We start from the raw sequence: 12,934 nt of genomic DNA, 5'->3' as shown, positions 1-12,934 counted from the left end.
GCGCCATGAATTCCCATCCCAACGATGATTTCTCATCCCAGTGATGGCTTCCCATGCCAACAATGATTTCTCAGCCCTGGGATGGTTTCCTATCCCAATGGTTTCCCATGCCCACAATTTCCCTCCCAAGCATGATTTTTGTGGAGAGGTCAATTTCCTTCCGAAGGGGAAGGGATGCAGCCGGTACAGGCGGCCCTGCGGTGCTGCCATGGGTGAGCTGCCCCATCCCCACCACTGGGGCGGGATGGGGCCCTTTTGGGTGTTGTTTTTGTGCTGCCCCTCTCTGCCCCAGGGTGGGGACAATGCTGCTCCCAACCGTGGGGATACCTGGCGCTGGTGGTACCGGTACCTTGTGGCCATGCTGGGGAGCTCTCGGGCAAATCTGGCAACTGGCCTGTGCCAACTGAGGAGAGAGGCTGGGACGCAAAGTATAGCGGTACAGAGGCACCCTCACATTCGTGCCCTCGAGCTGTCCCGTTCAAACTGAGGCACCCCAGATGCAGTCTTACACGTGTTTTTAGACCGTTCAAGCGTTCATCTCCAACGCTAGTTGACCGATTGATACTTAACACACACGTGTGCACTGCTGTTTTGCAAAGCAACTCTAGTTCTGTGGTGTCGTCATCCCTCTGCTTGCTTTTTCTGAGAGCCGAGTTGCAGATCCTGCTTCCTGTACCTGGAGAGATTCCCTATTCGATGTGTTTGCTTTTCTTGCTTTTAGACTAAAGGCAGATACGCACTGTAGTGTAAACTTCTAATTTGTTCCCATCCCAGAAGAGTCTGATTGTCAGTGTTTGACTATTTCTTGCATTTGGGGAGAGGGGGCAGGAGATGGCAGGTATTCCTCTGCCCCAAATCTGGGGTTTTTGCATACTAGCCATAGAGGAAAGAGCAAGGGTGCCAGCTGGCGAGCCATGCAAAAAAGCAGTTTCCTTCATAAGTGATTGCGACTAGTTTCCTAAAGACAAAGTCCGTTTCAGGCAAGAGCAAAAGAACAATATCCCAAACAGTATTGTGTTTGTGCAGGTATTATGAAGGAAGCGTTAATCCTTTCCAAACTTGAAACGCAGTAATCAGTTTCGCATGTTAGCAAATGTTAGTAGTTCTCTTTCTAAGATCTCTTTTCTGCCCTAAGCTGGTCTCTGTGCTCCAGGTTGTCATTCTGTATTCTGTGTTCCTCAGATTTACGGAGGACAGAGAATCAGGTGCAGTGATTGAAATTACCGCTATTGAAATGCAATCCTGGCTACAGGATTGTTGCTGTCATTCATGTATTCATACAGCCCAGTAGTATGTCAGCTCCGCCGGCCTTATTTGAACGGTCGTGTTTTCCAGCCTTCTTAAAGATTTGCCTCTCCACCACATAACAATGAGTAGCCATTGTTAGCTTGTGGTTTTGCCATGTCTTTCTGGTGTTGGCTCTGAATAAATGAAGTACACTGGTGAGTTACAGCGTCTCTTGCACAAACACTACAGCAGCCTCCTGGTGCCCATGAAGCATCTGCAAGCAAAAAACCCTGAATTTATGTGGCTCTGCGTGCAAGCTTTGGGTGTATTGCTGCAGTAGTTGTTGCAGTGCTTTCAGGCCCTCCCCAGTAATTCTGGACACCACAGTGTTGCGCTTCTAAACGTGGCCTTGTTCTGGGGGTTAATTGAAATGGGTGTGCCTAGCGCTGTCTTGTCGATGCACGCTCCGTTTCTGGTTGGGCGGCACCCTCTCCTGGTATTGTAATGCTGCCCTAAATGAGAGGAGAGGTGCTGCTGTCGTCAAGGATCAGGTAAATAGCTGTATGCGGTTCAAGGCAAGAATGGCACTGCTGTTCTGACACGGAAAATGAACCAGGCAGATGAGCTTTCTGTTCCTTCAGCTGGAAACATTGCAGAAACCACTGTTAGAGTGGCTCCTGTTTGGGAGCGAGGAATGGAGGCTGTAGTGGTGGAGAGGCCTTCCAAAATGCGTTACTGGCCTTGGAGTGTGTTCCTCAAGGTAAGTGGATGAAGCAACCCTTGTGTGGTGATGTAAAGTACGTCCTTGTCCTTCCTCCCCTTCGGGAGGTGCGTGGCTGTAAGTGCGAGCCCGGTGGTGTTCTAGCAGTGGCAGGCAGCATGAGCCTTCCTCTTTGCCCCTAAATTCCACAGCAGCCTCCGAATTGCCCTCTGCTCATGGGGCACTTTGGATGGTGTATGAGTTGTTTGTCAACAATATCCGTGGTTGTATGTCTGATTCATCATGAGTAGAGCGCAGCTACAGATCAATGAGTGTGTGAAATCTCAGCAAGTTTTCAAATGTAATAACTACTCCCTAAAATACTGCAGCATTTTCCAGATTATCTTAAAGCAAATTCTGGCAATTGAGACCTTTCTGGGTTTTTTCACAGGGCTCCTAAATTGCGCCTAATCCTAGGAACTGCTTTCAGGTGACGTTTCCACTCCTATTTTCAGTCGATACAGCACACGTAACAGATTTAGTATTTTGGCACTGTGACGGCTAAGTATGGCAGATATCTGAGCACAGGGCTTGGGCTTCCACAAAGAAACACTGTTCTAAAGGTGCTGCTGCTGACATTTCTGTGACTTCTTTGTCAGGTCACTGATGTTTGTCACTCAAGTAAACTTGCACCTCAGAGTGTCTGGGCTATGGCTGTTCTTTCTTAGAACTTGAAGTACTGCGTCTGGTAGCTGTCTGTAATCCTGGGGATATACAGCCTGGCTAAAGGTACCTTCGAATTTTGATGGTTGGTTATTTAAGAACCCAAAACGGTAGCACAGCCTTTGTATTTTTGATACTTCCGCAGCAGAGACAAAATACCTGAAGTCCCTGAAGGGGGGGATCACTGTCTGTGTATCCTCTTTCCTGGGCTTTTAGGACAGGAGCAGGGGTGAGGTTTTGGAGATAAGCACCTCTTCTCTGCCCTGGGTTCAGCACTGAGATTACAGACATTTTCTGTCCCTATTTTACAAGTCATCAGGTCTGTTCTCTGGGTGATGTGAGGGAGGAGAGGGGCCCTGTATATGGGAGAGAAAAGGCCGTTGCCCTAACAAAGGCAATAGGTAAAAAGGGACCTGAGAGGGCTCTAAAAGGATATGCTCTGAGAACAGCTATCCTCAGCCTTGGGATATGGAACATAGACTGTGCAGCAGCAAATAGAAAACTCAGACCTGATAAAACACTAGCACGTACCTCCCGCAGCAGCCCAGTGATGTTGTCCCTCTCTGTGTCACAGCACCCTGTCGTCTCCTCTGTAACAGTGACAAAAGTCAGACGAGTTCGTATTTCTGTGGGTTTACCTGGCCAATACTGTCCCACCCTCATATTTTTTCCTGTGTTGTCCAAATAACCTTACTGCGTTGAGGAAAATAATGAGAAGTGTGGTTAGGGACTGGAAACGGATGGGATGGGGTAAGGGAGGAAAAGAAATACCCATTTTAAGTGTGTTGTGTTTATTTTTATAATCCTGATGTGAATGCAGTCCTCGTCCCAGGTAATGTGCGTCTCTGTGCGTGTGCTGGCCCTGGTGCTCGCTCTCCACTCCGGTGTGTGGGGAGGCTTTGCTGGGCCTCTTCTTGCTAAAGTAGAGGGTGTGCCTGGGGTACCTGGAGCGGGAGGGCTGCCTGGGGAAGGCTGTGACACCCACAGATCACGCCTCTGGTCTTTTAAAATCAATCTGTGCCATTGCTGCTGTGCCCTGGAGCCGTTCCTGAAAGCTGCTGTGCGAGTTGCAGTTGGTGAATGCGGTCAGTCTGCGAATTTCAGTGGGTTTTCCCCTGTCAGCAGAGAGCCACGTGGAAAGGGGATGTCTCAGCCCACACTTGGTTTTCCTCGGGACTTTGGCAAGTAGTTATTTGTGTAAGAATTTGCCCCCAGAGTTGGGAGACGCGTGGAGGACAATATCCTCCTGCTAAGCAGAACTAGCTGTGCTGCAGGTGGCAGAAGGGCAGTGTTTCAAATCGCTCCTAAGCACGATGGCAGTCATTTGTGTTCAGCTCCTGAACAGTGGCTCCTGCCCAGCAGCAGGATTACAACAGGTAAGAATTATTTTTGTGTGGTTCAGTAGCTCACTACTGGGAAGATGCCAGATGGGGATCTGTAGCTGAGCCGTGGGGAACTCAGGTGGAGGATGCTTCATGTTTGGTCCTCAGCTGTCACCCGACACTGAGAAGTTACCTGGGATTTGATTGCTGTGAAGTCAGCATGGTCAGCAAATGTACTTCAGTGAAATTAAAAAGGGAGAAGAAAGTAGTCTTTGAGAAGAGACTCACAGTTTCTTCGGCAGTTCCGCCAGCTTTCAGGGATGGCTCTTGAGATGGAGGTCTGACCCCCTCTCTGCACTGGCATAGTGGCCCCCTTCATAGCAATAGTTGTCTGGTCGTGTTTGATTCCCCTGGTTTTAGCCTTTGTTCAATTACGGACAAAGCACTTTTTTTCTGTGCTATTGCTTCCGTAAGTCAAGTCAAGCTCTGCAAATTTGGGTTTCAGGGTTCCAACAATGAGTTGATTTCCTTATCCCTTGAGGACGAATATCCCCGTGCACACCCCAATGCACACTTTAACCTGTTGCGAGCGATAAATAACAGACGAAATCTGATGTGCTATAACTTGTTTACCCACAAAGCAAAGTGCAAGAGAGGCTCCAGCTAAAGGGAAGGTGAGGTATTAGGGACAGGGTAACAAGGCAGAGACCCCCCTCTCCCCCCGCTGCTGTGTTTGATTCTGGAGGACACGCTCCACATCCATGTGCTGTTTCAGAGGGTCTTCATCTCTCTGTTGTTGTTTTATTTGTTGGTGTACCCTGCACTGTCTCCTGTTGTTGAAAATCCGACTGCTGGTGCTGCTTCTAAAGCAGAGTTGTGTCCCCTTCAATGAAACTTGCCAAGTCAGGTTGAACTGATGAAGCAATCGCTGGGTTGTTTTTTTTTCCCAGTAGTTTGCTGTTGGAAATGTCAGCAGTCTGTCTCAGAGGGCAAGTGTATTCCGATTCCCAAATCATCCTGCTGCAAATGCATGCACATCAAATACCGCTTCTTTGTGATGCCCATAGGCCCAGTGCTCTTTCGCTGGCTTGAGAGCAGCAGGTAGCTCGGAAGCTCTGCAGCGCCAGGGAGGGATGGGGCCAGGCGGTGCTGGTAGGGGCACCCAGCCTGGCTGCCCACAAGCAAAGGCTGTTGGGGTTGAGCCGGCAACTGAGCCCCACACAGCCGCTTGCTCAGCCCCCCCCACTGGCAGGATGGGGAGAGCATCAGAAGGGCAAAAGTGAGAAAGCTCGTGGGTTGAGATAAGAACAGTTTAATAATTAAAATAAAACCATAATAACAACAGCAATAATGCAAAGAAAAGGAAAATAAGGAGAGAGAGGCGAAACCCGGGGCGGGGGGAAGGGGGAATGAACAACCCAGACACACGGCACGTGACGCGGCCGCTCAGCACCCGCCGACCCGCCGATGCCGGTCCCTGAGCAGCAGCCGCCCCTCTGTGCGCCCACTGCCCCGGGTAATAGGCTGGTCGTGGCGTCACATGGTACGGAATGAGCACCCCATTGGCCAGTCAGGGTCAGCTGTCTTGGCTGTGGCTCCGCCCCCCCGGCCCCTTGCCCACGGGGCAGAGCGTGGGAAGCTGGAAAGGTCCCTGGCTGCTTCGCCAGCTGCAGCGAAGAGGAGTGACCCTCTCCCAGCCAAAACCAGCGCGGTCGCCACCCCTTATTCCACACCGTTTTCGCCATGCCCAGGTCCCATACGATGCAACGCAACCTCACCAACCACCACCCCTCCCCTCCCCAGCCTTTGGCATCATACACAGACATCACTCCCTTCGTCTATGGCCCTTCCCTGTAAAATGTCCATAAAAACGTCCACTTGTGTTTCTCAGGGCAGCTGCGGTGCCGGGTCCGACCCTGGCACAAGCAGAGGGACAGTCCCACGCGCTCCCATCATGTCACCCCCAGGAGCTCCCCGCAGGGGCAGGGAAGGATGCTCCGGGGGTTGGGAGCAGCTCCCAGGACTTCGGACACCAGGCACGGCCACCCTGGTGCCACACGGGCGGTGTGTAAGCGTTGCCGCGCAGGTGGGGGTTTGTGCCTCGGTTTCCCCGTGGAGAATTGCTGTGTCGCTGCAGAGGGGGGTGATGGCACCCCCGTACCGGGGCTGGGTGTACAGCCAGGGCTGGGCTGCTGAGGTGTCCCCTACCCACAGGAGAGAGGGTCAGACAGAGCCCGGCGGTGCTGGAGGGAAACAAGGAGGCAGAAGGGGTTTTTTCTTCTCCATTTTTGTTTTTAATTTGTAAATAACTTTCCATGAAAAACGTTAAATTGCACACGTGTATCTGCAGTTCTTCAGTATCATATAGAGGCCCCAAAACAGGAAAATATCACAAAAACAACAAATAAAAAGAAGCATCAGCAATACAGATACCAACACCTACAGTGACCCCCCCCAAAACCCGCAAGAGGCATGACCCTTGCTCCCCAGCCCCGGGACACTGTCCCCAGCCTATGTCAGCTAGTGAAAGGCAGAGAGGGTTTATGGTGGTCTAGACCCCTTGGCAACGGCAGCGAGGGGTTTGGGTAGAAAAAATACCAAAGCCAGTTGTGGGAGCGACCCCGTCCCCGCTGCTCCTCTCCTGTCGCGGACAATTCCGGGACCCTTGATGAAACCTGTTGCTGCTGCTGCAGGATCCTCCCTTGCCTGGTCTTGGTTTACAGAACGATGAACACAAGCCTTTAAACAATGAAAATATAAACCAACTCCCAAACTGCATTTCCCCTAACCCCACTCTTAGGAAATTCTAGTGCTAAAAATACAGGTTCCTTTGAATATATAATCGATAATAGATTCTATAAAAACATCTAAAGAAGCAGACTTGCTGAATTTATAAACCTTTTGTTCTTCCCTAGGTAGAACCTCCCTAGGAGGGAGGTTGAACTCAGAGGATCTAGAAGGGACCTCTACGTACTTGCTAGCTAATTATCACACTATACCTATGACCTACCCTAGGCAGAAAATAGGAAAAAGAGAGAGAGAAACAGAGGGACGAAGGGGTGAGAAAATTGCACTTAGTCTGTCGAGCCCTAAGCCACCAGGATCTCATGTCTTGGATGGGATTTAGCGGCTGCTCTGTTAGCCCTGAAGGAACGTAGGCCGTGTCCTTTGCCACGGGGAAAAAGAAAAAGACAATTCACATGTATTCCTTTAAAAGCAAAAAAATAAGCAGTGTTGTATTTCTTCTCCTGAGGAAACTCACGGGCTAGAGACTTCTGACGTGGCCTTTAAAGCTCTATCAAGCTGTTCCTGTGGTGTTGGTTTTTTCTCCCCGCGGTGTTTCTGTGAATAATCTTACAATGAAGCTGGTAAAAGTCCCTGTGAATGTCTCTGTCTCTAGAAACTCTTGTCCCTTGTAAGTCCCAGCAGCTCTGGGGGAGCATCCTACTAAAGCCTGTGCGGGCTTTGGAGAGTGACTGGCCCCTTATAAGAGGGACGCCAGACTGCTCCAGTCGCTCACATCTGCTGGCAAAGAGCCGTCGCTGAGTTCAAACACCTCCTGCACGTTGCCGGAGTTGGAGAGGTAATCGTTTGCCCCTTGGTGCCAGGGGTGCTGCAGGAAGGCCGTGGCCATGAAGGTTTCATCAAAGTCCAGGTTGTCGTGGTTGGATTCGGTGAGGACGTGCTCCTGCCCCTGGGGAGAGGCGATGTGGTGCCCGTGTAGCATCAAGTCCAGGTCGCGTGTTATGGGGCTGATGGGAGGCGTGAGCTCCAGGTCCCCAAAAGTGGAGAAGTCTCCATTCAGGGTGGTGTTGAGGATGGCTTCCCAGTCAAGGCTGCCTTTCAGTGATGCCAGCTCAGTCTGCTCTTCCTGGGTCAGCAAGGCAGGGTTGGAAAGCCGAGGCGCCTTGGCCGTTTGCTCGGGCAAGGGCTGCTTGCGCTTGTGCCCTGCTTTGCCATCCGCTGGGTTCCAGTTCTGGTCACCGGTGACTTCTTCAAACTCTTTCAGCAGCTGCTGTAGCTCCACGCTGACGTTGAGGCTGTTACTGGAGGCGCAAGCTGAAGTGGCCGGGCTGGCGACACTCTGTGCTTCTTGCTGGGCTCTGTCGGTGACAGCTGGGTGGATCTGCACCGGGGGCATTCTCCGCTTTTTGAAGGCACCACTCTTGAGCCGGTCGGCGTATTGGGGGTCAAGCTTCCAAAACCCACCTTTCCCTCACTCGCCCTTCTCCCGGGGCACCTTGATGAAGGCCTTGTTCCAGGAGAGGTTGTGTCGGATGGAGTTCTAGACCCAAAACAGGAAAAAACCAAGGCTGAACCTCCATTATCTTTGAAAGGTCGTGGAGGACAGGAGAGGTGCCCGAGGACTGGAGGAAAGCAAATGTCACTCTAATCCTCAAAAAGGGGAAGAAGGAGGACCCGGGAAACCATAGGCCAGGCAGCCTCAGTCGAGTGGTTCTGAAGCCCTGAATGTGCCTGGAGTGATGTGACTAATTCGAAAGGAAACTCAGCTATTGGGTAAATGCCCCAGCGTTGGACTCCACAAAGCTAAGACTGGATTAAGAGATTGGATATGGTAGAGGTGGGTGGTTTTTTTTGTAATGTTGCCTAGATACCTTTATGCTTATTTATCCATAACCCGTAGTGCTGAAGAGGAAAACCAAGGCTTGAACGCTTAGAGCTGTTGAAAAACATGCGCACACCCACACCGCACCCCCCCCCCACCCCCAAAACCCCTCCTCCGGGCTGAAGCCCGGGTGTGTTGGCTCCTTTCCAAAGCACTCAGCTCCCACAGGGATATCTCCATCATCTCCCCCCAGAGTAGGTGGCATGACCTTTCCAGGCTGTCTTCATGTATGGGAATGAGGAGAGGGGATGAGAACACAGCCAAGAAGAGACCAAACCGAAGAGAGAGGAGACCTAAAAAAGTAGAGAAGAGACCAAAAAGAGAGAGGGAAGCAAGAGAAGCAATAAGAAAAAAAGAAAAGGAGAAAAAACAAAAATGAAAAAAAAATAAAAAAGAATAAAGAATAAATAAAAAAGAAGAAAAAATAAATAGAAGAGAAAAAAGAAAAAAGAAAAAAGAAAAAGGAGAAATAAAAAGTAGAAAAAAAAAGAAAAGAGAAAAAAGAATAAAGAATAAGAATAAGACAAAAGAATAAAGAAAAAAGGAAAAAAGAAGAACAGAAAGCACTGGGCTGCCAGAGGCGCTGGCGACCGCCCTGCGCAGGGAGAAGGTGGGCAGCACCCGGGCAGGGGGTTTGCAGCGCCGTCGCCCTGCCCTGCCCGGGCGAGCACCGCTGCCGGGATCGCTGGCGTGCTGCGGGCGCGGGCTGCGAATAACCCGAGCAGAGGGACGAGCCTCCCGGGTCCCTCCTGCCCTGCCACAGCCGAGAAAGCCCCCCGTGCCGGAGGTCCCGTCGTGTGCCGGAGGAGGGCAGCGAGCCAAGGTGGCTGGGAAAAGCCCCTGTGCTTCAGGCTGTCCCCAGAGCTGGTGAGCGTGGGGGAGCTGGCCCCTGCCCCCCGAGGGCACGCTTGTGCTGGCTGGGGACAGCAGCCCTATTTGACCTCTCTTGGGTTTCCCTCTGAGGCCTCACCGGCTCGTCACAGTGATGGAGCCTCCTTTGCCTGTCCCAGGGGTCAGGAGACCTGCCCTCTGCCCTGCTTGGAAAGCAGCAGCATTTCTGCTCTGGACCTCCGCAGCGAGGGATTTGCGCAACAATCTGCCTGGGGGTCGGCTCCGTCCCTCTCCTACACCTGCTCCTCAGCCCCCAGAGGCACTCGGCCTGGCGATTTCATGTGTGCTCACCCCCGAGGGACTGGGGACCCCACGAGAGCGCCAGGAAGGTGGAGCTGGGCACAGAGACGCCTTCGCCCCAGCACCAAGAGGAGCCGGAGGGACCAGCAGACCGGTGGGTACCTCCTCGCTCCCAACACGGCCCCGGGCTCTCCCCTAGAATGGCTCCTTCCCTCCGCCGCCCTCATGGCCGTGGCATTTCTGCACACCCAAGCTCTTTCCCGTTACAGCCCTTCCCCGCCGGCTGCCGGCATCGCTCTCCTGCCAGCGGGATCCAGCGTCCCCGCGGGACCTTGCCTTGCACCGTGGGGGCTGTGGAAAGCCCTCCCCAGCCCCGTGGGGAGAGGGGAGAAGGCAAGAAGTCTCCAAATCTCGTACCTGCCAGTTGGGATCGGCGTGTCGGAAGTAGCAGAAGTTGTCAGTAATCCACTTGTAGATGGCGGAGAGGGTGATTTTGGGCTTCTGGCTGGCTTCCATCGCCATGCAGATGAGGGTGGCGTAGGAGTAGGGTGGCTTGATGTGTGGGTTGGTCTTGTAGTCGATGTCCTGCACGAGCTGAGGGTGCGCGGCCGTGGGGTGGTGCGCCGTGCTCAAGGTGGGGGAGGAGATGGGCTTGCAGGGAGTGTGGGGCATGCCCATGCGTGCCGGGTCGGCGGCCGGGGGCGAGCACGGCGCGGCAGAGCTGGGGATGCTGTGACAGTCCTGGGGGTCCGGGTCACTGGGGCAGCAGGAGGACTTGCCCATGCAGGCGCTGATCGAGAAGTCCTGCAGCCACATGAGGCTGGTCAGGCTGTCGTCCAGGTCGTCTGAGTCCCCCACGCTGCCCTCCGGCCCTCCATCCTTTCCTGCCTGCAGGCAGCGCAGCCACCCCTCAGCCATGCCTCGGCACTTCGGCAGCTCCTGCTTTCACGGGGTGCACGTGAAGGGAAGGGAGGGGATGGGGCAGATCCTGCAACAGCAACAGGGAGAGGGTTGAAGCTCCCTGAAGCGCAGCTGCTCTCCGGCACCCGGGCAGGGCTGGCCCTGGGTGCTCCGGGTGCCGCTGGGCGAGACCCATCCCCAGGGTGCTGCGCACTGGAGCCACACCACCTCCCCGGGGTGCTTGAGCAGCCCCAAACTCAGGGAAATTCCCTCAAACCCCTGTGCCACGGTGTCACCCAGACCCCAGCAGGCCAGTGCTGCCCAACAAGCCTTCAGCCAAAGTAAGAAAGAATAAAAACAGCCAAACCCCCCTCAAACAGCCAAAATCCAGCCCTGCCATCCCGCAAAGCAAGAATGATTCTCCCACCTGCTGCTAGCAGGACAAAATCTCAGGCTACACCACCTCGCCAAAATATCTTAACGTTCCCCTCCTGCTACCAGCTTCCCTTGGTTTCCTGCTCTTTCTGCCTCTCCCTTCACCTAGCGCCCCTAAAACAACCCGGGGAGGGGGCACAGGCCCAGCCCAAGCACACCCTTACTCAGCGAGAGCCGGTGGATCCAGGCGTCCGTTATTCCCGGGCTGGGGCTGTGGTGTCCGGCTTCGCTGCCGGGCTGTGAGCCCAAACTCCCGTGTCTTTGGGCGAGGAGAGGCCCCCGAGGCCGAGGAGCCCAGCACCGGCTGCACTGGGGCAGCTGGGGCCGAGGGTTCCGTCATTCGAATGATGCTGCGACCAACAGTCAGGGGGTGTGGGCGGAGCGGAATCACCCGCTCTGCTCCCTCAAAACAGGCTTTTCCCCCCAGAATAAGGCTCAGCGGGGCGACAGCTTGTTTGGATGCCTGATCCCCAGTGTCACCACCCAGCCCTTGCACATTCCTGTGCCCCCGGTAAGGGAGAGCCCAGAAACCCTCACGGCAGTGGTTGGGGGGAGCGGCGGAGGGAATGCAAATAACAATAACACAGCTCCTGGCCCTGCGGTTGGTCCTCGCATGGCCATGGGGAGGTGGAGTGGACCTGCCAGTTTGGGCTGAGACTCGGCTATTTGAGGGACGGAGCCCCGGGGTGGGGATGGGCAGGGTTGGGGTATGCGGGGAGGTGGCAGGGAGGATGCGGGATCCCACCGTACCCCGCACCCAGTGCCAAATCCATCCCCAGCAATCCCAAACCCCACATCCTGGTGCCCCCGTGGGGCTGGTGCAGGGGCAGCCCCAGCCCTTCCCTCCTGCCTGGGACCCCCCTCCACTTGTGACCGCTGAGGAGCCCACAGTGACCAGGGCAAAGCTGAAGGGGGGAGGGGGGCTGGTAGAGCCCCAGATTCAAGGATGGGGCCTGCCTTTATTTAATTAGAAGGATTACAGACACATGTCTCTCTAAGAACTCCCCAAGCCCCACCACTGCCCGCCCAAGGGCTTTAACAGAGACCAGGGAGGGACCCCCAGCACCCCAACCGAGGGGGCCAAGAGCAGCCATGAAAGCCAAGGGAAGCCGTTTGCTTTCCCCTTACACTGTAAGGCCTGCCCTTTGCGGGGTGGGGGGCTTCGGGGTGTCTCCGGGAAGGTTTAACCACCAGGCACTCCTCCTGCCCACTGCCCCACGGGGGAAGGACCCCTGAGACCAAGGGGCAGGGGGGCGGCCAGACCCGCTCTCGGGGGCTGCTGCTGCCACCAGTGGTGCGGACAACAAGGGCTTTTCCTGCCAGGACCCCCGGGGGTTTGGGCCAGACGAGCTGGGAGGGTCAAACCCTCTCCCCAGCACACGGGCAGAGTCCCCTCTGCTCGCGCCCTTCCCCAGCGGCCGCAGGCTGGGAGCTGGCGGGTGCTGGGACCAGCCGTGGAGGAGGGAGGAGGCGACTCCCAGGGGAGCGGGAATCTCTATCTCCCTTTTCAGCAGACCGACAGCCAGAAACCAACCCCAACCCTCAGTTTGCTGCCCTTCTAACAAGTCACCTCCCTCGGGAGCAGGGCCTGCCTCTGCAAAAACACACCTGAAGGCAGCAAGAGCTCGAGGGCTTTCCAGAGCAGCCTGCAGCAAAGCACTTCAGGCCTCAGCGCTCCCATCCCCACCCTCCCCCTGCGCAGGATGGGGCTGTCTGCGAGCAACCCACTTGCCGCAAGGTGCTTCCCCCCACCACGCATCAGCCCCTCCATTAAAACCAAATTATAACCCCCCCTTACAGCCCTTCTCACCTTCAAGGCATCAGCTCCCAGCATGAGGTTTCTTCCCCGGCGCTGGAGGGATTTCTCTT

General features: G+C 54.5%; 1 protein-coding gene across 1 annotated transcript; it reads right to left on the bottom strand.

The window, feature by feature from the left end:
- Positions 1-7,456: 7,456 nt before the first annotated feature.
- Positions 7,457-10,663, bottom strand: LOC142051070 (forkhead box protein J1-like). The gene is given in 2 exon segments (XM_075080265.1): positions 7,457-8,257; positions 10,148-10,663. Coding segments are annotated over 2 exon segments (1,302 nt in total). The 5' UTR covers positions 10,649-10,663.
- Between the last annotated feature and the right edge of the window lie 2,271 nt (positions 10,664-12,934).

This window comes from Phalacrocorax aristotelis, unplaced genomic scaffold, assembly GCF_949628215.1.
Source record: "Phalacrocorax aristotelis unplaced genomic scaffold, bGulAri2.1 scaffold_195, whole genome shotgun sequence".
NCBI lineage: Eukaryota > Metazoa > Chordata > Aves > Suliformes > Phalacrocoracidae > Phalacrocorax > Phalacrocorax aristotelis.
This window is presented reverse-complemented; position numbering and strand designations above follow the sequence as displayed.